At 38.0% G+C, this 26100-nt stretch overlaps 1 protein-coding gene across 4 annotated transcripts in view; it reads left to right on the top strand.

The window, feature by feature from the left end:
* The window catches only part of RAD18 (RAD18 E3 ubiquitin protein ligase), a 112412-nt gene that overhangs the window by 27860 nt on the left and 58452 nt on the right, over nt 1–26100 (top strand). For all 4 annotated transcript variants that reach the window (XM_036267266.1, XM_036267263.1, XM_036267267.1 and 1 more), the window contains exons 6-9: nt 36–135; nt 4329–4513; nt 22355–22431; nt 23703–23763. In XM_036267266.1, coding sequence (XP_036123159.1) covers nt 36–135; nt 4329–4513; nt 22355–22431; nt 23703–23763 — 423 coding nt within the window. The remainder of the gene's footprint in view (nt 1–35; nt 136–4328; nt 4514–22354; nt 22432–23702; nt 23764–26100) is intronic.

The following is a 26100-nucleotide window of genomic DNA, read 5'->3' as shown; positions in this document are numbered from 1 at the left end:
AACAATAAAATCTTTCTTTTTTAAAAAAAATACAGTGGAATGTCCTGTTTGTGGAGTTAGTATTTTAGAAGATCACATTAATAAGCATTTGGACAACTGTTTATCACGTGAAGAGAAGAAAGAAAGCCTCAGAAGGTAAGAAAGTTAAGCATAACCACTGAACCGCTTTAGCTAGGTGTCTCTTGTGCTTTATAAACATATAACGCACATCCTAATGACCAGCTGTCAGAGTCCCTCCCACTCGCTCTTTCCTTTGCTCTGTCAATGACCTCTTCCAGTCCCTTTGCCAAATAGAATTAGCTATTGAATTTAACTGCCAATAAAACTTGACTTAACAAGAAATTAGTGACTTTTTTTAACTTGTTTTCTTCTCTTAGAACTTTAGAGCTACCATGAAACCCCTTAGCCAAAGAAAGTAAGGTTAGACTCTGAATATAGAACATATAGAATCTTTTTTGGTTCTTAGGATGCTCAGAAGTTTTACAATTTTAAATAAAGCTTTTTCAAAACAAAATTTGTTTCTTCAAATAGGCAATTATATATATATGACAGTAAAAGGTACAAAAGGCTATGAGTGGAATGAAATGTTTTCCTGCCCCAGTCCCCAACCATACAGGTGGATAACTTAGAAGTTGTCAACGCAGTGTTTGCACTCAAACTTCTGTTTCGCCTCTCTTATACATCAAAATCTCAGTGATTCGTTCATGTAGGCCACTATTGTTATACATACAAATTGCTTGGGGATGAAATTTTAGTCAAAGTTATGTTGCAGGGTGTTAAGGAATCAGTGGTTAATGAAGATAATAAGGAAGCAGAAGCTGCAAATTAGAGGATTCTGGTCATGATGAAGGGAAGAAGGAAGATGATATGGTAGTTTGAGAAAAGAGTAAACATTAAGGTCAATGAAGATTTTATTTTTATTATATTTATTTTTTCTAATCCTAACCTGAGGATACTTTTCCATTGATAGGTAGATAGATTGGGAGGGAGGGAGGGAAGGGGACAGAGAGAGACAGACAGACAGACAGAGACAGACATCAATGTGAGAGAGACCGATTGATTGGTTTCTTCCCACACGACCCTCACGGGACCGGGAATTGAACCTTCAACTGAGGTATGTGCCCTTGACTGCGAACTTTGGTCCTCTGGCTGACACTCTAACCACTGAGCCAAACTGGCCAGGGCAAGGAAGATTTAATTTTTTTAAATATAAATTGGTTAAGCCTTCAGTCTCTTTCGACAGTCTCTAGGTAGAAAGCAGATGATAGATGATGGAACAAGGTCGGGAGCATGAGAGATGAAGAGTCCAGTAATGAAGTTATCCTTGGCATATAGAAAGAACCCTTCGATACCTAAATCTATCGGCAGGGGGTTGGGGAAGCACTGGCAGTAGGTAGTAAATCAGAGAGATTTGGAAAAGGAGAGGAGGGGAATTGAAGAAATTAACGGTATCTGGGAGTGGGGGTGAATAGAATGATTGGCTCTTATGTTTGGTCTGCTTTGAAGGACTTGGAAGAGTATTTTCCAAAAACCATGTTAATAAGGCATGACCTTTTATTGTTATTATTATCATTATTATTTTAATCCTCACATGAGGATATTTTTTTAAATTAACTTTTAATTAATTTTTAGAAAGAGGAAGAGAGAGAGAGAGAGAAACATCAAAACATCAACGTGAGAGAAACATTGATCGACTGCCTCTCATACGCACCCTGACTGGGGATCGAACCTGCCATCTTTTGGTGTTTAGGGTCACAGTCCAACCAACTGAGCCACCGAGCCACATTTGTTTTTAAAGAAATTACATCTTGGTTCTGGGGTCTGGTCACTTAAAAGAATCTGGCGTTTGCCCAGCTGGTGTGGCTCAGTGCTTGAGCGTCGACCCATGTACCAAGAGGTTGCCGGTTAAATTCCCGGTCAGGGCACATGCCCAGGTTGTGGGCCCAGTCCCCAGGGGGGGACGTGTAGGAGGTGGGCAGTCGATGTTCTCTCATTAATGTTTCTATCTCCCTCTCCCTTCTTCTCTCTAAAATCAATAAAGAAAAAATATTTTAAAAGTAAATAATAGTGTGAGATTTAAAATTTTTTTCCACAACACCCTGACAGTCCAGTTCCTCGATATGAATGACAACCCTTAACATATTCTGTGTAGATTCAGATCAGAGTTGATTCAAAAAACGCTCTTTTGATGTCTTCAGATTCTGAGGACCCTTAAATGCATTATTCAGTTTCATTAAATCATGAAGAAAGATCAGTGTCATTTTCATGTTTCGAGAAACATTTATTAGGCTTCATATTTAACATTCTTGGTAGAAATTGTTGATTTGTGCTGGTGCTTTTCATTGTCAGTGCCAGTGAACAGTACCGTTTTCTATTGAGATTTCAGTAATAAATTTAATCATCTGCCCTTGATAAATTAAATATTTTAGATATATAGACTTAATGGATAGTTCCTCACAATGTGCTTGTCTAAACTCCTACAGAGTGTTTCAGCTCTGGATATCTACTGTGCTTTTATTTAGCCATAATTGTATTGGTCTCGTTGAGTTTAATAGGCTGTCTCTCATTAGAAGAAGAGCAATTTTCAGAAAAATGTAATCTGTTGAGAGTTTACAGGTCTTTCTACAGTTAAATAGTCATCTCTGGCTTTTAGACTCTATTGATAGAACATAAAAGAAAAAATTTAGCCAGAAATGATGCTGTTGGTTAGTAGAGAAATGTCTTTTTTTTTTTTTCCAAGTCTGTATATAACTATAATTTCTCTTATTATGTTCTTTACTATTTGTATCAGATTTACCCTGTGGAACCTTATTAATATAGAGATAGGTCTCCCTAGAGTTGGGAGGGGTTTGGAGAAGTGAATGAGAATCTGCTTTTTATTTATTTATTTTATTTATTTTCTTTCTTTATTGATTTTAGAGAGAGAGAGAGGAAGGGAGAGGGAGAAAGAGATAGAAACATCGATGAGAGAGAGAACATTGATTGGCTACCTTCTGCATTGCCCCCTACTAGGGATTTGGTCTACAAGCTGGGCACATGCCCTGACTGGGAATCAAACCGGTGGCCTCTTAGTGCATGGATCAGCGCTCAACCATTGAGCCACAATGGCTGGGCAAGAGAGAATCTGCTTATTTCAAATAAGCTCTCCAGGTGGTTCTGAGATACACTGAAGTTTGGGTAGCATGGCCTTGTGTGAACTAGTTATATGGAAGTTCTTTGTAAAATCTTGTGTTTTTTTAATAAACTTATTGCTTTCAACTTTCTGTTAATTTTTACCTGAACCTTTGATAGTCTAATTTAAAAGTGATTACAGTATATACCTTAAATACATATTTATTAAAGCACCTAATTACCGTGGTTTTGACGAGGCGATGTACTCAGAGAATAGATTAAAACTCACTAACTAGTTCCTATTTATAAAATTGTCTCAAGTCATTGATATCCTTAGGTAGCTTGACTTCTATTCCATTTTAACAAATAATGTTTATTAATTGGTATTTTGGAAGAAGTAAAAGACAGTCATTTAATAGGGCTTTGTTAAATTTAAAATTGTAGCTTATAGTGCTTGCTGATCAGTATACTAATTATGAAAATATAATGAAGAGACATCTGGTGATCTTACTAATACACTTCTTGTAATGCCTTATATAGTTGTTAATATAATTAATTTAAGTTGAAGATAACAAAACTGTGCTCTTTTCATTGGTTTTAATGAGTTGGGTAAAGTTAGTCATCCCAACAGGTGTTCTTTTATTTCACCTAGTGCTTTTGCAAAATGATTGCCATGGTTTTGAGGGACAGTTTTGCTGGGGGATCAAAACTTTTTCTGTAGAAGCTATTATGTGATAATACTGTTAAATTCATAGCTTAATACTCAATAGCATTTGTACTCTAATCATCTGCTGTAACTGGTTTTACAGAGATTTTGCATGGAAGGTATAGGCAAATTTTAGGAAAAGCATGCTTTAAAGAGTTGGAGAATTGAATAAGTCTGCATAAGTGTAATTTTCAGTGAAGTTCTCATAGCATTTAGTTCACAAGCCTTCTGTGTAAGGCCCAAGTTGGCATCTTTAGGCCTGACCACTTTCTCTACGTTTTGGCTGTCACATAGACCCTCTATCTGAATGTCCTGCTGACACCTCAGATGCATCATGTTGAACACTGTCAACTTTATTTGCAAATTTCATCCTTCTTGTGCCCATTTTTATCTTAATGATTGTGTTCTCCCAGACACCCTGGTATTGAGTCAGAAGGTAAATTACTATTTTACATGAAAAGCATTTGATAATTCACAGTAACCCTCAGTGAGCTCTTTTCCCCCTTTTCAGTTCTGTTCACAAAAGGAAGCCGCTGCCCAAAACTGTATATAACTTGCTGTCAGATCGTGATTTGAAGAAAAAGCTAAAACAGCATGGATTATCTGTTCAAGGAAGTAAACAACAGCTCATTAAAAGGCACCAAGAATTTGTACACATGTACAATGCCCAGTGTGATGCTTTGCATCCCAAATCAGGTAAAGCAATAAAACAATGAGTGGTGCTTGTCCTGGATAAAATCACTTTGTGTAGCTCAAGGATTATAAACCACAGATAAAGATTTTAATAGACACATTTTTGAAAATAGATAAGACATGCAAATATATTCCTTTAGAAGTCACGAGAGCAGCGGTTCTCAACCTGTGGGTCGTGACCCCTTTGGGGGTCGAATGACCCTTTCACGGGTGTTGCCTTAGACCATCGGAAAACATAGTTCCAATGGCGATTCATAACAGTAGCAAAATTATAGTTATGAAGTAGCGACGGAAATAATTTTATGGTTGGGGGTCACCACAACATGAGGGATGTGTTAAAGGGTCGCGGCATTAGGAAGGTTGAGAACCACTGCACTGGAATATACTCTGATAAGCCAGCCTTTCTCTCAGCCAGACTCAGTCCCTGTTCTCCGCTCAGAAGCAGTCACTGCCAGTTTCTTATGTGTCTTTCCAGAGATAGTGTGGGATAAAGAGTTGATCTAGAGAGCCTGGGTTACAGTCCCATCTTTGCAGTTGTATGACTGGGTAACTTTGGGCAAATTCCTTAGGTTCCTTTTATCTCAGTTTTCTCATCCATAAAATAAGGGTTATGACACTACCTACTTCATAGTGTTTTTGAGAGGAATAAGTGAAAAAAATTCATATAAAATGCCTAGCCTACTTGCCTACCTTGGCAAGTAGTTAGTATTTGATAAATGTTGCCATTATGATTATTATACACAAACATATGTCCTTGATTATTATTGTTTTATAAAATTGTTAGTATTATATAGTTATACACCACATAACAACATTTTGGTTAATGATGGATTGCAGATAGGACAGTGGTTTCTTAAGATTATGATGGAGGTGAAAAATTCCTGTCACCTAGTGATGTTGTAGTCATTGTAATGTCATAGCATAACCTTGTAGTGTAACGCATTACACGGTACTTACCATTATGATACAACTACCTAGTAACATGTTGTACAGGCTTGTAGCTTTGGAGCAGTAGGCTGTGCCATCTGGCCTATGTGTGCAGTAGGCTATACCATCTAGGTTTGTGTATGTGCTCTTTGATGTTTGCACAACAAAATCGCCTAATGACACATTTCTCACAACGTATCCCTGTCAGGCACTGCATGACTGTACACACTATTTAATCATTTGTCCTTTTCATTTAACCACACATTTTGGAGTTCCTTCACTTATGAGCATACATAGAATTGCCAGTTTTTTAAAAAATTAAAATATTCAGCCCTGGCCGGTTTGGCTCAGCGGTTAGAGCGTCGACCTGCGGTCCAGAGAGACCCGGGTTCGGATCCCACTAAGGGCACGTACCTCGGTTGCAGTTTGTCCCCGGCCCTGGTCGGTCGTGCGGGTGGCAACCACTCGATGTGTCCCTTCACATCGATGTTTCTATCTCTCTCTCTGTTCCTCTCTCTCCCTCCCACTCTACCTGAACAAAAAAATGGGAAAATGTCCTCGGGTGAGGATAAAAAAATAAATAAATAAAATAAAAAATTAAAATATTCAAACAGAAAAGTATACAAATTACAAGTATTGCTTGGTGAATTACCATGAAATAAGTTTCACAAAGGGCAAATGTGTTTGTAAGCACTACTCAGATCACCACCAGCATCCCAGAAGCCCCTGTCTCCCTCTCCCGATTACTACCACCTTCATTCTCACAGATGACCACACTCTTGACCTCTAATGCTATATATTCATTTTGCCTGTTTTGGCCTGTATTTGATCTTTATAAATGGAATAATAGCCTAAGTACATTATTTTGTGTCTGTATTTGTGCAACATTATATTTATATGATCCATGTAATTTTGTATGCACCTGTGATTTTTTTAATTTTAATTTTTTTTTTCCTTTATTGATTTTAGAGAGAGAGGAAGGGAGAGAGAGAGATGGAAACATTGATGAGAGAGAACATCATTTGGCCGCCTCCTGCACAGCCCCCACTAGGGATCAGGCCCACCACCTGGGCATGTGCCCTGACCGGGAATTTAACTGGCAACTTCTTGGTGCATGGGTCAATGCTCAACCAGTGAGCCACACTGGCTAGGCCCCTTGTGATTTTCTTATTGTTGCTATAGAGTATTCTAATGTACGCATATATCTCACTGTGTATTCAATGGTTGATGGCCATTTGTATTTTTCCACTCTTTGGCTCGTAAGAATTGTGCTACTATGAATATTCTTTTGGGTGTCTCTGTGTACACAGGCACACAAATTTTTTGAATATATATACCTGGGTGTGGAATAGTTATGTTTTTGCAAGTGTTTGGCTTTTGTGGATACAGTAAAAAACTCAGTACCAATGTACATTCTCATCAGAAGGGTGTGAGAGGTCCAGTTTTTTCACATCCTTAACAACATTAGTATAGTCAGTTTTCCATTTTGGCTATTCTAATGGATCCATGGTAGTATTTCATTATGGTTTTAATTTACATTTCCCTAATGAGTTACAGTGTTCAGCACATTTTTACATACTTATTGGCCATCTGGATATCCTCTTTGGTGAAATACCCATTCAGGTCATGCCTCGTTTTTTTGTGCTGTGGATTTATTTTCTTTTTTGTTTTGTGGGAATACATGACATTTTGGGGGTACAAATCTTGCTGGATGTGTGTATATTTAATCCCTTCCATTTCATCTTTTCACTTTTAATGGCTTCATTTGAGAAGACGTTCTTAATTTTAATATAATCCAGATGGTTGCATTTTTCCTTTGGGTTAATGCTGCTTATGTCCTTGCCTACCACAAGATCATGAGGATCTTCTCGTGTTTTCTTCTGAAAGCTTTATTGTTATTGTTTTTACATTTTGACCTACAGTTTATCTGGAGTTGATTTTAGCATATGTTGAGGTAGGGAGTGAAGTTCTTTCTTTTTTTCATATAGGGAGCCAATTGACAGCATCATTTATTGAAAAACCATTCTTTTCTCTACTGAATTGTCAGTATGTCTTCATTGGAAATCAGCTAACTCTATATGTGTGGGTCTAGCATTGTTTATTCAGTCATTTATTAGCAGTGTACCATCTTAGTTACTTTATAAGTAATTTATACTAGATCTTGCTGTCTGGTATGTACTTCTTTCAACTCTGTTCTTCATTGAGATTGCCTTAGTTTTTCTAGAATAAGCTTGCAAGTTTTCATCAAGAAACAAAGACCTGCTTGGATTGGGATTACATCGAGTCTATAGGTCAGTTTGGGGAAAGTTGATAACTATACAGTATTTGAATCTTCCAATTCATAAATTAAGTGTGTCCCTTTGTTTTTCATTTCTGTCAGTAATGTTTTATAATCTTCATTATGAAGGTTTTATCTTTTCTTTAAAATGTTTTTATTGATTTTTTAGAGAGAAAGAGAGAGAGAGAGAGAGAAACGTCCATGAGAGAGAAACATCAATCAGCTGCCTCCTGCATGCCCCCTATTGGGGATCAAGCCCACAACCTAGGCACGTGTCCTGACTGGGAATCGAACTGGGACCCTTCAGTCCATGGGATGACACTCAGTCCACTGAGCCACACTGACCAGGCAAGGTTTTATCATTTTAAAGACTTATTCATAGGTATTTGATGTTTTTGATGCAATTTAAATGGTGTCGTATTTTAATTTTTTTTTTTAATCTTCACCTGAGGATATTTTTCCACTTATCTTCAGACAGAATGGGAGGGAGGGAGGGAGGGAGAGAGAGGGACACATCGACTGGTCACCTCCCACAGGACCCCAACCAGGGCCGGGGACAAACCGCAACTGAGGCACATGCCCCTGACTGGAATCGAACCCACAACTCATTGTTTCACAGGTCAACGCTCTAACCTCTGAGCCAAACCAGCCAGGGCAGTGGTGTCCTATTTTAAAAATGTCAATATGTATTTATTTGTTGCTAGTATATAAAAATACAACTGGCCCTGACCAGTTTGGCTCAGCGGTTGCAGTTCGTCCCTGGCCCTGGTCAGGGTCGTGAAGGAGGCAACTGGTCGATGTGTCTCTCTCACATTGATGTTTCTCTCTCTCTCTCTCTCTTGCTCCCACTTGACCTGAAAAAATATCCTCAGGTGAGGATTAAAAAAAAAATTGTACAGTATATAGTTTTTTTGTATGGCTTTCACTTAGCAAAATGCTTTTGAGATTTGTCCCTCTTGTTCCATTTATCAGTAGTTCGTTCATTTTTATTTTATGACTGTATTGCATTTTAATGGACAACCGGACTGTCTCCTGTTTTGGCTGTTGTGGGTAAAGCTGCTGAGAACATGGGCTTACAGATTTTTACATTTCTCTTGGATTAATACCCAGGAGTGGAATTGCTGGGTCATGTGGTCAGTGTGTGATTAAAAATATAAAAAATTGCCTTGCTGTTTTCATATGGCTACCTCATTTTGTCTTCTGTGAGAGGTCCATTTGCTCTGTTTAGCCTTTAACTGGTTTTTAGGACTGAGTGGCAACTTCACACTCTTTACAAGCAGAGCTGGAAAATGGAAGTTCATTTCATTTAAATGAAATCATGCAGTAGGTGGCCTTTTGTGATTGACTTCTTTCACTTAGCATATTTTCAGGGCTTATTCATGGCCAGTACCTCATTTGTTTTTATTACCAAATAATGTTTCATGGTATTGATATGCCACTTTTTTTGCCCATTCATCAATTGATTGACATCTGGGATTTTTTACTTTTTGGCTGTTATGAATAGTGCTGCTGTGAACATTCATGTACACTTTTTTATGTGGACATGTTTACATTTCTCTTGAATATGTACCTAGGAGTGGAATTGCTGGGTCAACTGATAACTCTCCTTGAACATTTTGAGGAGCTGCAGACTGTCTTCCAATGGGGCTACAACATTTTACATCCCACTGGGAGTGTGTGAGGGTTTCAGTTTCTCCACATCATTGCCACCACTTGTTCTGTCTGTCTTATTGCAGCCATCCTAGAGGGTGTGAAGTGCTGTGTCATTGTGGTTTTGATTTGTATTACATTGATTTTTTTGTTGTTGTTGTCTATCCTCACCCAAGGATATTTTTTCCATTGATTTTTAGGGGGAGAGTGAGGGAGGGAGGAAGGGGGAGAGGGGATGAGACACACACACACACACACACATCGATTGATTACCTCCTTCAGGGGCCTCAACCTGGGCTGGAGATCGAACCTGCGAGCCTTCAGTGTGAAGGCCAACACTCTGACCACTGGGCCACATCAGCCAGGGCTGCATTACATTGATTTTTGAATATTAAGCCCACCAGTTATTTTTAACAAGTGATGTATCCATTTTATCTAAGTTGATGAATTTATAATTTACCAACTTTAAAAAGAAATGATATTCCTTCATTAGTCTAGTCATGTCTGTGGGATCTGTGGTGATATCCTTTCATTTTCAAAAAATACATTTTTGTTGCCCAGCCAGTGTGGCTCAGTGGTCGAGCGTCGCCCCATGTACCAGGAGGTCACCGGTTCGATTCCTGATTAGGTCACATACCCAGGTTATAGGCCAGATCCCCAGTGGGGGGCATGCAGGAGGTGGCCAATCGATATTCTCTCTCATTGGTTTCTATCTCTCTCTCCTCTCTCTCCCTCTCCCTTTCTGTCTCTCTAAAATCAATAAAGGGAAAAAATTTTTAAATATGTTTTTATTGATTTTTTTTCTTTTTCTTCTTTTAGAGAAAATAGGAGAGAGAGCGAGAGAGAGAAAAACATTGATGTGCGAGAGAAACATCATTTGGCTGCCTCTTGCACATCCTAGGATTTTGCCCACAACTTGGGCATGTGTCCTAACTGGGAATTGAACCAGTAACCTTTTGGTACATGGGATGACATTCAACCTACTGAGCCACACAGACCAGGGCATCCTATTTTTTAATTTTGATATTAGAAATGTGTCTTCTCCCCCCCCCCCCCCCCCCTTGATTGGTTTACCTACAGGTTAACAATTTTACTGATCTTTTCAAAGAAACAGCTTTCAGTTTCATTGATTTTTTTTTTTTTTTCCTCATGTTTTTTGGTCTGTTTTATTGATTTCTACTTTTTTCCTTTTTGTGTTTCATTGAATTCCATTTTTATCCTTATTATTTCCTTTATCTACATTCTTTTAGGTTTAATTTGATCTTTTTTTTTTTTTTTGCTTATTATGATGGAGGCCTAGATCATTAATTTCAGATTGTTTTTTAATGTAGGCATTTAAATCTTCAAAAATTTCTCAAAGCACTATTTTACCTGTGTCCACAAATGTTTATATGTTGTATTTTCCTTTTCATTCAGTTAAAATGTTTTCTAATTTTGCTGTGATTTCTTCTTTGATCCATAGGTTATTTAGAAGTGTTTTCAATTTCCAAATATTTGGATATGTCCCAGATATTTTTTTATTATTTCTAATTTGATTGCATTGTACCAAATTCTGTATGATTTCAGATCTTTTATTGAGTCTTATTTTATAACTCAGTATTCAATCTTCCTTGGTGAATATGTCATAAGCACTTGAAAATTTTGCTTTTTTTGTTCAATGATCTATAAATGTTACTATGTAAAGTTGCTTGGTAGTATATTCAAGTTTTCTACATCCTTACTGATAGCTGTGTTTATTGTTCTATCAATCACTGAGAGTATTATCAAAATCTCCAAGTATATTTGTAGGTTTTTCCATTTTTTTCCTTGTAATATTTTCAGTTTTTATTACATTTTAATCTCAGTACTTAGGTATATGTGCGTTTGGTATTGTTGGTTCTTCTTGATGAGTTAACCTATTTATTATTATGAAATATTTGTCTTTGTCTCTGGTAATACTCCTTGTCTAAAAATCTAGTTTGTCTGCTATGAATATAGCCACTCTAATGTCTTAGTTCATTCTTTTTCTTTAAACTTATTGTGTCATTCTATTTAAACTGTGTGTATGTGTTTTAAGTATATGGTTTGGATTTGCTTTTTTAAAGTAAACTTGACAAGATATATCATTAAATTGTAGGATTTAAAGCATTATTTTATTTATTTGTTTTTTTGGTGTTTTTTTATCCTCACCCGAGGACATTTTCCCATTTTTTTGTTCAGGTAGAGTGGGAGGGAGAGAGAGGTACAGAGAGAGAGAGAGAAACATTGATGTGAAAGGAACACATCGAGTGGCTGCCACCCGCACAACCGACCCGGGCCGGGGACAAACAGCAACCGAGGTACGTGCCCTTAGTGGGAACCGAGTCCGGGTCTCTCAGGACCGCAGGCCGACGCTCTAACTGCTGAGCCAAACCAGCCAGGGCAGCATTATTTTATTTAATCTCTTTGGTTGGTTGTAAGTCTGCCATCTTGCCCTTTGTTTTCTATTCTATCTAGCCTTTGTTTTTCTTTCTTTTGGATTGAGTATTTTTTTTTGTTTTCCATTTTATTTCCACTGTTGTCTTATTAGGTATACACTCTGTTTAATTTGTTTTAGTGATTCTGGAGTTTAACATATCTCACTACAGTCTCCCTTCAGATAATGTGCTACATGTACAATGTAAGCACCTTTAGACTCCCATCCTTTGTTTTATTGTCATAGATTTTTCTTCTGTATCTGTTAAAACCCCATATATTACCCTGTTACCATTTTTGCTTTAAATTGTCAGTTTTCTTTTAAATAAAATTTAAAAATGTGAAAGTCTGTACATGCCTACATATTTACTATTTCTAGTATTCATCATTTCTTTGCTAAGATCCAGGTTTCCATCTGAGGTCATTTTCTTTTGGCCTGAAAAAGTTTAATATATTTCTTGTAGTGCAGATGTGCTGTTGAGATAAATTCTCTTAGCTTTTATTTGTCTGAAAAAGTCATAATTTTGCATTCTTAAAATAATCTTTATTTGGAAATGATTTGCAACTTACAGGAAAGTTGAAACACTGTTGTAAAGAACACATACATACCCTTTAAAGAGATTCGCCCCATTTACTTTATGAATTACTGTTTTTCTCTCTGTGAATGAATGTATGTGTATTTGTGTTTGTATATCTTTATACGCACTTAAAAAAAACAACCCTGAGAATAAGTTGTATAAGTGTTAACTCTTTATATCTAAATACGTCATTGTGTATTTCCTAAGAAAAAGGATATTCTCTTTTATTCCCACTGTATAATTATCAGTTTCAGTAAATTTAACTTTGTTACAGTACTTTATCATCTCTATTCCGGTTTCAGCAGTGGACCCAAAAATGACCTTTGTAAATTTTCTTCTCCTCCAGTACGTGATTCTGTTTTGGATCACATACTGCATTTAGTTGTAATATCTTTCCAATCTCTTTCAATCTGGAACAATTACTCAGCCTCTCTTTGTCTTTTTATGACATTGGTATTTTAAAAGAATACAGTGTTTGTTTTTAAGGGTTGTTTTTTCCAAAGAGAATGTTTCTCATTTTGACTTTGTCTAAATTTTCTTAAAATAACATTCAGGTTGTGCATTCTTGAATGTTGATGAGCTGCTGGCTACTCCTTCCTGTATTTGACTGGTTTCAGTCCTGTATGAATACTGTATAAGTAATGCTCTGTCCTTTTCAGAATATCAGTTGCATCCAGAGGTATTTGACAGCTTTGTGCCCTCATTTGTGATTACAGGTTTGATCGCCTTGTCAATTTCTCCATTATATAGTTTTCCCCTTGATACTAATAAGAAATCTATAGACAGACATTTTAATATGATGTAAATATTATATACCTCATTAAAATTTTACATCTGAATTTAGCATTCTTTGGTAATTTTATCTTTTCCATGATCGTTGCAAAGTGATGATTTTCTAACTTCACTCTTTCCACATTTGCCAGTTGCCACTTGCCATGATTCTAAAACCAAGAGCCCCCTTGTTTTTTTTTTCTTTGTTTGTGATCAGTGTAGATTCACAAATTTATAACTTATTGTCACCCTTAATTATTTTGGTTTTATGTTTTTCTAGCTTGGCCAATGGGAGCTGCTTTATGCTAATTTCTGGTCCTCATCACATGCCTCCTTTGTGTGTGTGTGTGTGTGTGTGTTTATTTATTTACTATTTCTAGATCAGCAAGATTGTGCAGGCTGATCTTGTCCTTCCCTGTCCCGGTTCTAGAATCAGCCATTTTCCTGAGGAGCTTTGGTTCTTTTTGGGAGGGAAAACAAGATATGGTGCCTTTGCTTCTAAGCTCTTTAACAGATGGAGCTCAGGAATATATTCATACATAAACATACACATACATGTATATGCACACATATAAGTCCATTTACACTTGAACTCATGAGAACATACTAATACCTCTACTTTGAATCCAGCTCCACAGAGTTCTTCACTAACTTTCTTTAGTCCATATTTGTATTTCTCTTTTTTCCACAGGGAGAATCCTCCCTTCTAATCGTACCAGCACATTTACTAATTTGCTCAATTCTGTAATACCTCTGAAATACTTTCAGAATTGCTCCATCTATACTACTGTACCCTGCAAAACAGACCTTCCTATATGAATTCCTGATTTTTTTTCTTTTTTAACTCCTCTCTACCCAGCCTTCCCTCTTCCCCCCTCCCTGGCCTGGACTGAAGGTATGTACTCAGGAATTGTGTTGATAAGTTCCTTTTTGTCTCCCTTTGTGGTTATGTTATTTACACAGTGGGGCTCATTTATTTTACTTTTTTTCCAATTTTTGTTACTGATATTTAGTAACCCTTGCTTCAGTACAAGAACTTCATAACTTAAAAGAATGTATTTTTATAATGGACCTATTGCTGTCATAAAAGTATTACATACAATAGCAGTTTTGTTTGCTTTTGTTTCAAGAGTGTTCCTAATTGCTTGTTGAAGCCTTTTTATAATGGTAGTTTCAAAATTCTTGTCAGATGATTCCAACATCTGAGTCATCTTTACTGTTGGCATCTGTTGATTGTCTTTTCTCATTCAAGTTGTCATTTTCCTGCTTCTTGCTATGACAAGTGTTTTTATTGTATCCTGGACATTTTGAGTATAATATTATGAGATTCTAGATGCTATTTAAATATTCAATTTTAGCAGGCAGTCACCCTGTTTTGGTTTAGCACACAGATCCTGGCCTTCTTTTGTAGGCTGTGGTTCTAATGACAGTTTAGTTTTCAGAGCCCCTGTAGTGTTATTCTAGTCTGTGTCATTTAATTTGCTACCCGGAGGAGTCTACTCTCAAAACCTAGTATTCTGTACTGTGGTTCAGTTCTCAAACATTTTGCCGTATTCTAGACATTTGGTCATGAGTATGTTCAGGATTTCCTGTGCAGGTTTAAAGAATGCTTTTCTCCAGGTTTCTTCTTTTTCAGATCCTCCCTCTAAGCAATAGTTGAGAGGTTGAAGGTGCCATCTGCCACCATTGGGTGAGGAGTAGAAGTCTAGGCTCCTCACTGGGTCTCCACTGACACTGTGTTGGCAGAAGCCCGCCCAGGCCTCTTGCTACTGCTGGGTGGATATGGTGGGGAAGGGATGGAAAGCCACACTCCCCACTTACTCTCTGCTGATACTACCCCGGGGCAGAGCATCAGCAGTGTTTAGCTGAAGTAGATCAGGTGTTGTCAACAGGGTTTCTGATCTCCCCCTTTCGTAGCCCTTTGCTTAGAAAGAATAGATTTTTCTTGGGGCTTTTCCCACCCCTGTGCCTGTTGGTGGTTCTGGGTTGCATGCTTCACCAAAGCTCAGTCTCATATATACCAGACAAAAGCAAATGCGGGGAACTCACAATGGTGGTGTTCCTCTAATTATTAAGCTCTTAGTTCATTTCCCTCCTTCTACTTTTCAGAATTTTTTGTAATCATTGTCTCTTCTACTATATCCAGGGTATTTACTTATATTATACTTAACTGGGGAAGAATATGAGAAATGAGAAGAGAGTAAGGCTAGTGCATCTTGTTTAAAACCAGAATTTCTTATTCATATATTTTAAATTTCTGTTTTAGATGCAAACACATTTGGGAGTGTTATGTCTTCTTGGTGAATTGACCCCTTTATGTAATTTATTTTTTTATTCCTGTTGACATTCATGGTTCTGAAGTCTCTTGTGCCTCATATTAATATAGCTATTCCAGAGTAGGTTTTTTTTTTTTTTTTTTTAAGTCCTCACTGAGGATATTTTTTCATTTATCTTCAGATAGAGAGGGAGGGAGGGAGGAAGGTGGGGGGAGAGAGAGAGAGAGAAACAAACATCGATGTGAGACAGACACTTTGATTGGTTGCCTCCTGCATGAACTGCAACCGAGGTACGTGCCCTTGACCAGAATTGACTCTTTGGTCTACAGGCCGATGCTTTAACTCTTGAGCTAAACTGTTCAGGGCTGTTTTTTTGTTTTGTTTTGTTTTATCCTCACCGAGGATATTTTTCCATTTTTTTTGTTCAGGTAGAGTGGGAGGGAGAGAGAGAGAGAAACATCGACGTGAAAGGGACACATCGAGTGACTGCTACCCTCACGACCAACCAGGGCCAGGGACAAACTACAACTGAGGCACGTGCCCCTAGTGGGAACCGAACCCAGCCCGGGTCTCCCTGGACCGCAGGCTGATGCTCCAACCACTGAGCCAAACCAGCTAGGGCTGTTTGGTTTTTTTTTTATTAGTATTTATATGACATATTTCTTTCCATACTTTGTTTTGACCTATCTGTGCCTTTTGTGTAAAATGTGTTCTCTGTTGAAAACATAGAGTGTGGTCTTTTTAATCCAGTTTTCATTCTCTGTCTCTTGTTGGTGCTTTACATTTAATGTGATTTTGCTACAGTTGGCTTTAACCTTAACATATTGCTAGTTTTATATACTTTTATATACTTTTTATAATGTTTTATATACTTTTTGTTCCTTTTATCTTTTTTTGCTGTCTTTTGGATTGAGTGTTTTTTATTACATCTTATTTTTACTATTGGCTTATTTTACTTCTTTTTCAAACAGTTTTAGTGGTTACCCTGCGGTTTGTAATATGCACTTTTAATATACACTGTCTACCTTCAAACAATATACTGCTTCACTTGTAGAGTAAGAACCTTACAGTAGTATACTACCAGTTTCTAATTCTGTGTACTACTCTTGTCATGATTTTACATATTTACATAGGCTGGTAACATTACATTGCTATTGTGTTTTCTTTAAACATAATTAGTAGTTAAAAATAAGAAAAAACACCTTCATTTTTACTATTTCTAGCACTCTTCATTTCTTGTTTACAGAGACAAGTTTCTGGTTTTATATTTCTTATGCTTGAAGAACTTCCTTTAATACTTTTTGTAGTAAAGGTCTCCTAAATGCATTCTCTCAATTTTTGTTTGTCTCAGAAAAATCTTTATTTCTCTTTTACTTTTGAAAAAAATTTTCATTGGTATAGAATTCTGGATTGGCGGGATTTTTATTCCAACACTGAAATTGGTCACTCCGTTATCTTCTGGCTTGAATAGTTTTTGATTAAAAGTATGATTGCCTGCCCTGGCCAGTTTGGCTCAGTGGTTAGAGCGTCGGCCTGCGGTCCGGAGAGACCCGGGTTCGGTTCCCGCTAAGGGCACGTACTTCGGTTGCAGTTTGTCCCCGGCCCTGGTTGGTCGTGCGGGTGGCAGCCACTCGATGTGTCCCTTCACGTCGATGTTTCTCTCTCTCTCTCTCCCTCCCACTCTATCTGTACGAAAAATGGAAAAATATCCTCGGGTGAGGATAAAAAAAAACAAAAAAAACCAAACAAACAAAAAGTATGATTGCCTGGCCAGTGTGGCTCAGTGGTTGAGTGTCAACCTATGCACCAAGAGGTTGCCAGTTTGATTCCCGGTTAAGGCACATTTCCAGGTTGTGGGCCAAATCCCCAGTGAGGCGTATGCAGGAGGCAGCCAATCAAGTTCTCTCTCATTGATGTTTCTCTCTCTCCCTTTCTCCCATCCTCTCTCCCTTCCTCTCTCCCTCCCTTCCTCTCTCTCTGGAATCAATAAAGAAAAAAAAAAAAGCATGATATAATGCTTGAGTGTATGTGTAATATACTGCTTTTCTGTGTGTGTGTGTGTGTGTAAGTGTGTAATATACCACTTTTTCCTGACTGAATTCAGGATTTTCTCTTTGCATGTCTGTGTATGTATGTTGTGGTTTTGTTTTGTATTTATCCTGTTTGATATTCTTTGAGCTTATATTTGTAGTTTGATTTCTTTTCTGGTATTTGGCAAATTCTAGCCATTAAATCTTCAAATATTTTTCTTTTTCTGGGGTGTTTATTACATGTATTTTAGACCTTTTGCTATTGTCCTATAGCTCTTAGAAGCTCTGTTCTACCTTATTCTTTTTTTCTCTCTGTTTCAGTGTGAGTAATACCATTAATCCTTTTTCGGGTTCACTGATCCTTTCCTTAGCTGTGTCAAGTTATCTCTGTTAATGTGTTTTTTTATATCTAACATTTTTATTTTCTTCTTGATAGTTTCATCGCTCTCCTATAATGTCCCATCTGTTTATGCATATTGTTCATTTTTTCCACTAGATATTTTAGCATAATACTTATTTAAAACTCTAGTATGATAGTTCTAACATCTGGATGATATCTGAGTTTTGTTTTGTTATGGTTGTTTGTGTGCTTGTTCATGTATTTTGTAAATTGTGGTTGAAAGCCAGACTTTTTTTTTAAACTGTTTTTTCTTTATTGGTTTTAGAGAGGGAGGGAGAGGGAGATAGAAACATCCATGAGAGAGATCATCGATTGGCTGCCTCCTGCATGCCCCCACTGGGGATTTGGCTCACAACCTGGGCATGTGCCCTGGCTGGGAATTGAACCAGTAATCTCTTGATACATGGGTTGACGCTCAACCACTGAGCTACACCAGCAGGGCGAAAGCCAGATTTTTTTGTGTTAAGAATGTAAACACTGGAGGTATCACCTCACACCTGTCAGAATGGCCGCCATCAACAAATCATCAAACAACAAGTGTTGACGAGGGTGTGGAGAAAAGAGGACTCTAGTACACTGCTGGTGGGAATGCAGACTGGTGCAGCCACTATGGAAAACAATATGGTGTTACCTCAGAAAATTAAAAATTGAACTTCCATTTGACCCAGTGATTTTACCTCTAGGAATATACCCTAAGAAGCCTGAAAAAAACACCAATCAGAAAGAATATATGTACCCTCATGGGTACATAGCAGCACTATTTACAATAGCTAAGATCTGGAAACAGCCCAAGTGTCCATCAGTAGATGAACGGATAAAAAAGCTGTGGTACAAATATACAATGGAGTACTACGCAGCTGTAAGAAAGAAAGATCTCTTATCCTTTGAGACTACATGGAGGGACCTGGAAAGTATCATCCTAGGTGAAACAATCCAAACAGAGAAAGACAAGTTTCATATGATCTCCCTTATTTGTGGAATATAATGAACATAACAGTCTGAGGAAGGGGGTAGTCCCAGAGACGTGGAAGTGGGATACAGACTGACAATCCCCTAAATAGGGGGGTGGTGGGGAAGAGATAAACCACAGAACTTATATGCATGTATGCATGAACAGTGAACATGGACAACAAAGCCGGGGACGGGGCGGGGGGGGGGGATGGGGAGGAGGGTGTCAATGGGGTAAAAAAGGAGAAACATCTGTAACAAAAAAAATAAACTACAGAACAACCATCATTCAAAAAAAGAATGTAAACACTGAAATAAATAGTATTTGTGTCTAAAAAATGGACATGTCTTTTCTGCTAGATCTTAATTATATGGGATTGACTTGCTTTGGGTTTTGTAGTTGCTGAGTTGCTGTGATTGTCCTCAGTTTACCACCAGTTTTATATCCTTTGTGCTTTAAGTTGGTGGCTGAGTTACTAGAAGTTTGTTTGCTTGGTTTCCAAATGTACTTATATAGTGGACACACAGGATTTCCTTGTGAGCCTGTGCCTCAAAGAGTCCTCTCCATGCTCACTTCTCTCCTGTTGGTAGATTATTGTTATTTGTCCTTGGCTCTCTGGTAGGGAGCATGGGGTCATTTTCAGTTATTCTATTCTAGCCTCAGTCTTGGGCAGGCTGTTGGATCCTGGGTCTCAGGAGTGATCCAGTCTCTCCCCTGGTGGTCTGGGCCTGTGTGGTTTCCTGAATCTCCTGCAGGTTTTGTTTCCTTCCACCAGCAACAGTGGGTCATGGACCTGTGCTCTGGGTGATACCATTGTAACAAACCTGATTATTAATAAGAGGAAAGGAGCAAAGGGAAAGCCAAATATTAGAAGCATGCCCAGTAAAGTCTGGGTGAAATGGGGAAGGTACTTGCCTTTCAGTCACACTTGGGAACAGGTCATTGGCTAGAGTAGGCATGGCCACTGCAAGTGGTAAGATTTGACATACTTGAGCTCCTAAACAAAGGAGTTTGCTCTCTTGCCTCTTGGTTCTCCCTCTTGTCTCTTGATTTGTGCTCCTGGCTTGCAGGACTCTCACACTCGTGCATTTGCCCACATAGCCTATGGCCATGTGGACTCCACACACAGTGGACTAATGGACTACAACTAGCCCGATGCTACTCCAGATCCAGCTCTATCATGGAATGGAAACTTTGGACACTGGCTTTGCTTTTAGCTCTATTGAATCCCCAGCTACAGATCTTCCAGGGCTGGAGTAAGGGAAATGGGATTTGGCAAACCCAAGGATGTAATTCCACACAAATAAAAATCACTCATCCTCCCATACGAGTCTCAGACTATTCTTTTTCTCGAGATCGTGTAAGGACTCCACTCCCACTAACAATGGAGAAAGACCATATGTGTATTTCTCCAATAACATTGGGACTACAATGATGCTGACCATCGCTCAGTGGCATAATGCTTTGTTTCTTCTGGGTTAAAGATCTGGTCGGGCTTCGTGTGTTTCTTTCAGTGGGGGCTCTTCTCTTTTCCCAGGATCTGGAGGGTCACTTTTCTAATTCCTGCCCTTCCCCCAGTAGATCTGAGTATTCAGTAAAATCTGTAGACAATAGCTTTGGAATACATGTGATTCCCCTTGAGTCTTAAGCTTCCCAAGATTTCTATACTTTTATGGTGGTTCACCCTTGGATTTCAGTAATTCATCAAAAAGTTGAGATGAGCCCGGCCAGTGTAGCTCAGTGGTTGAGCGTTGACCCATGCATCAAGAGGTTGTCGGTTTGATTTTCGGACAGGGCACATGCCCAGGTTGTGGGCCTGATCCCCAATGGGGGGCATACAGGAGGTGGCCAATTGATGTTCTCTTTCATTGATGTTTCTATGTCTCCCTCTCCCTTCCTCTCTTTCTAACAATCAGTAAAGAAAAAAAATTATTAAAAAAAAAAAAAAGGTTAAGATGAAATCTTACCCAGAGGTAGGTAAGTCTTTCTCCTGTGCAGACTTAAGTCAGCCAGTTTTTACAACCTGTTCTGTTTTCTAAGGCACTTGTCTTTCCTTAGATCTCAAGCTGGTTGGTTACCCTGTGACTTAGCTCTGTTAGATTCAAGAAAAGTTACAGTTTCAAGATTACCCAGTGTTTTCTTGTTAGGGTGGGAGTGATATTATATCCAGCTTTCTATGTCATAAAGAGTATCAGAAGTCTACCTGAAAGATTTTAAGCCCCTAAATGGTATCCATTCCTAATATGATTTTCTTAATACTTTAGAAGAGAGTATACCAGATGTTCCCTGTCTTTGAATGATACTTGTGTTAGTGGATTGGGTAGAACACAAGTGTTCCCTTTCTTCTCTTGTACTATGATCCACTAAATTTATGTTAGCTGTTCCTGTTCATGGAGGTATATTGTTTACATTGTTTCTACCAGTTGTATAATATTAGGGAGGCAAAAGGTACCTCCCAGTGTGCCTTTTACTTAACTTTAAATTGAGGTAATTTCATTCTTTTTTTTTTTTTTAATCCTCACCCGAGGACATTTTTTTGTTTTTTGTTCAGGTAGAGCGGGAGGGAGAGAGAGGAACAGAGAGAGAGATAAACATCGATGTGAAAGGGACACATCGAGTGGCTGCCACCCGCACAACCGACCAGGGCCGGGGACAAACTGCAACCGAGGTACGTGCCCTTAGCGGGAACCGAACCCGGGCCTCTCAGGACCGCAGGCCGACGCTCTAACCGCTGAGCCAAACCGGCCAGGGCGGTAATTTCATTCTTAAATGATCCTCTTGGGTACTGTGGGGTTTGTGAAAAACTTTTAAATGGGCATTATATCAAATTTACATAAAAGTAGGCTACAGAGTGTGATTCCCCTCATATACTTAGTATCCAGCTTATTGACCCCTGCCTAGTGTGTGTCCTCTGTTACTTACATTTCTCCTTCCCATGGATTCTTTTGAAGCAAATTGTAGACATAATATCTTTTTGTGTAAAAATATGTGTAGGGGATTGTAGAGTTTTATTCTATACCATATGATTTAAAATTTTTTCCAGGGCATTTATGTGACAGTATATTCCAGATCTCTGATGTTTGTGATTCGTAACTACACCTGCTAACAGAAGTTATGGAGGCGAGGCCGTTTTCTCCCTCGTGTTTGTAGACCTTTGTCTCTCCCTGAAAAGTGGCCTATTGTACCATGTTTAATGTTTTGGAGTTTGAGTGGATATCCCCTAAGAATTGAATTCACACTAATAAATTAATTTTTATATTCCTTTGAGACTGCTATTTATACCTATATACTCAAAGGAAAGAGCACAGTGAGTTTATTGTATTTTTCTTGTTATATTTTAAACTGTTTGCATATATAAGAGTTCAGTGTTTTAAGTCAAAATTTTTAACCTTTTAACTTGTAATAACTTTAGACTTACAGAAAAATAATAAAAATGGGACAGGGAGTTTACATATACCCATCACCCAGATTCATTTTTAACAACTTACATGACCATAGTACAATGAACAAAACCATGTAATTAACATTGGCTATATGTCTTTATTTTAACAGCTGCTGAAATAGTTCAAGAAATTGAAAATATGGAGAAGACCAGGATGCGTCTTGAAGCTAGTAAACTCAGTGAAAGAGTATGTTATAATCTATTTCAGTGTCTGGGTAGAAATAAAGGAAAGAAAAGTTGAACGCCTACTAAAATTAAAGCAAGCCAGAATACTAGAACACATTTCCATTTAATATATTATGACCTACTCGCAGCTCATTTTTAGCACAAAACTCAATCATATTTAGCAGTTTTCTAGCACAAAATGCAATCTAAAGTAGAGTATATTAATGAGTTATAGTCCTTAGAAAAAGCATGTGCCTGTGTATCAGGAAGCCTTTGTATTGGTCCTTTCTCTGTCGGTTGCATTTGATAAGCTGTTTAACCTCTGCAGCCCTTACCATCTTCACCTGTAAAGCTCAGGGGCTGAACTCTGTGATCTCTAAGATCTCCTTCAGGCGTTGGCATTCAGCAATTTTATGAGTATACTGATTGAGAAATTAAGTAATTGTAGGAATTTGTGAGAATTGAATATCTATTGAGCTTATTGAGGGAATCAGGGACCTAAATTTTTTCACTGCTGCCTTCCTCTAGCTTGATGGCCCAAAACTTGTGGAAAAGATGCCAAAGAAAATAGTCATGTGTCTTATGACACTGGAGGTGTGTTTTGGGCTCACCCAAGTAGACTTTTTTCCCTGGACCACCCGTAATGTGTTCGTAAGGAAAACTACGACCTTAGGGAAGTGAGCTTATATAATCTGTAGTAGAAAAAAATGAGATCTGCATTGATTTTATTACTACCTTTGTGCTTACTGTAAGATGGAGACTGTAATGAAGAATGTAAGTACGCTTCTGATCTTTTAAGTCCAAGATTTTAAAAAGTGGAACTAGAAATTTAATATAAGTATTATTTTTTTCTTATATATATTACATTTCTTATAGATTTGTGGAAGTTAGGTTGGAAAAGATAGAAGGCAAACGAGAAAATCTGTCTTATTAATGATCAACTAAATGTCTCCAGTCTTGTAGTTTAAAGTGTCACCTGTTGTATTAATGTGCAAAATTAAATATTGAAAATAGGAAATTTAATTGATTGTTGTATTAATACTTTATATATTCTAATGGAATCCATGTTGTATTTTCTATTGATGAGAAATAAGTAATTAATAAAATGTATACTAATTATGCTATTTAAAGGGAAGTACACAGGAGTTATTTTTCCTAGGTCTATGTGAAACAGATGAGAGATTATTTTACTCTATTTTAAATACCCTCATTAGATATTCTGAAGTTTATGGTACTGATTTCTATTTTTGTCATTTATTGAATTTTTAATTAAGAATTTTTGGATTATTTTAGATAATGGTTTTTACAAAGGACCAAACAGAAAAGGAAATAGACGAAATTCACAGTAAATATCGTAAGTTGTGTGATGTTTTCTTTATTCACAAAGAATTTGGGTTGTAGTTTTTTTTATCTTAAGTAAAGTTTAAAATAAATTTTTTTATATTAATGTTTGGTACAAACTTATCTTGTTAATATTACTTAAGAGACTGAATTTTAGTTATGTTTACTCAGACAGTGACCTTTTTTATAGGTCAGTGTGCCTGCTTTTTGATTTGTGACTGACGTTCTGCTTTGAGCTTATCACTAAGCACTTTGTAAATATTAATTAGTTGCTCTCAAAGCATCTCTGTGAGAAGAAAATGGGATTAAAATGGAAATGTTTCTACCCTGGCCCGTTTGGCTCAGCATTTGGAGCATCGGCCTGCGGTCCTGAGAGACTCAGGTTTGGTTTGGTTCGGTTCCCGCTAGGGGCGCATACCTCGGTTGCAGTTTGGCCCCTCCCCGGTTGGGGTCGTGTGGGTGGCAGCCACTCGATGTGTCTCTCTCACACTGATGTTTCTCTTTTTCTCTCTCTCTCTCTTCCTTTCTCTCTCCCTCTAGCTCTCTGTAAAAATGTCCTCGAGTGAGGATAAAAAAATAAAATAAATAAAATAAAAATGTTTCTTTCCATCTTCTCCTCAAGCCACTGAACAATACTATAAAGAATTCCAGCCCTGGCCGGTTTGGCTCAGCTGTTAGAGCGTCGGCCTGCGGTCCGGAGAGACCCGGGTTCGGTTCCCGCTAAGGGCACGTACCTCGGTTGCGGTTTGTCCCCGGCCCTGGTTGGTCGTGCAGGTGGCGGCCACTCGATGTTTCCCTTTCACATCGATGGTTCCCTCTCTCTCTCTCTTCCGCTCTCTCCCTCCCACTCTATCTGTGCAAAAAATGGAAAAATGTCCTCCGGTGAGGATTAAAAAAAAAATTAAAAAAAAAAAAGAATTCTAGCACTTACAGCTTGCAAATTTGTGCCAAAAAGAGTTTTCATTTTAGTAGGTATTAACAACTTCCTAACTTTATCACTTCTTTTGCTTAAATGGCCTTGTATATATCCCAGGGCTAGCACACTACTGTTTTGTTAGTGAGATACTGTTATTCTTTGGTTTGTTTTTAGTTTAAATTTAAATTTAAGTGCTTGGCAAATGGTAGATAATAAATATTTGTTGGATGAATATACCACACATGAAATGTTTTAATTGTGCTAAGAGAATTTTTCTTCTTTTTTCAGTTCTTAAGCTTTGAAGGGGCAGATTCAGCAGTGATCTATTTGGGGAGGGAGGATGAAGGAGTACACAGGCACTAGATGTAGGTGTGATGGCCTGAGTCTTACAGAGAAGGAACAGGAGCCTAGACTGTTCACGGACCATAGGTGGAACATCAAAAATCACATCTCTTGCTAGAAAGATAAGTATGGTGTGACTTTTCTAAACAACTTTGGGAAGTCAAAGTGATTTTTCTTGAGCAGGAGATAGAGATAGGCAGATGACCACTGGATTGCCAAAACTGAGGCCTGTAACAGTAGGAAAACAGACAATTTGCATGGAGAAAAAGTAATTTAAATCATTAAAAGAATGGTGTCTAACAAATATGGCCAGACTAAGGAAGAATGGATTAGATGCAGGCAAGACAATATACAGATATCTAAATATCTAAGAAAAGCTTAACTTTACTAAATAGGTCATTTTAACAAAATTAATTTAGCCCTAAAACAAAACCTCAGTATGTACTTAAGAACAAACACACACACACAAAAATTTCAGTCACTTCTAAAGCTTTTAAGTGCTTAGCTTTATAGTTTAGTCAGACATTTTGATTTAGTGTTGGATTCCAAATATACCATTGATTCTTTTCTTTTAAACATTTTTATTAATGCTTTACATGCATGTAGTTTTTTTTTTTTTTTTTTTTTAATTGATTTTAAAGAGGAAGGAAGGGAGAGAGAGACCCATGGATGTGAGATAGATCCATTGTTTTCCCGTCATACACACACCCCTACTGGGGGATTGGACCCACAACCTGGGTATGTGCCCTGACTGGGGAGCAAACTTGTGACCTTTCGGTGTATGGGACAGTGCTCCAACCAGCTGAGCCACACTGGCCAGGGCTACCTGCATGTAGTTTTCTTTTTAAAAATCACATATTTCTGTCCAGCTGGTGTGGCTCAGTGGTTGAGCATCGACCCATGTACCAAGGGGTCACCGGTTTGATTCCTGGTTGGAGGCACATGCTCAGGTTGTGGGCCAAATCCCCAGTGGAGGTCATGCAGGAGGCAGCTGGTCGATGTTCTCTCTCATCGATGTTTCTGTCTCTCTCCCTCTCCCTTCCTCTCTCTCTAAAGCCAATAAAGAAAAAAAAAATTACATATGTCTGCAAG

The sequence above is a fragment of the Molossus molossus genome, unplaced genomic scaffold (assembly GCF_014108415.1).
Source record: "Molossus molossus isolate mMolMol1 unplaced genomic scaffold, mMolMol1.p scaffold_m16_p_18, whole genome shotgun sequence".
Taxonomy (NCBI): domain Eukaryota; kingdom Metazoa; phylum Chordata; class Mammalia; order Chiroptera; family Molossidae; genus Molossus; species Molossus molossus.
The sequence above is the reverse complement of the archived record's forward strand: the minus strand, read 5'-3'. Positions and strand labels throughout refer to the sequence as shown.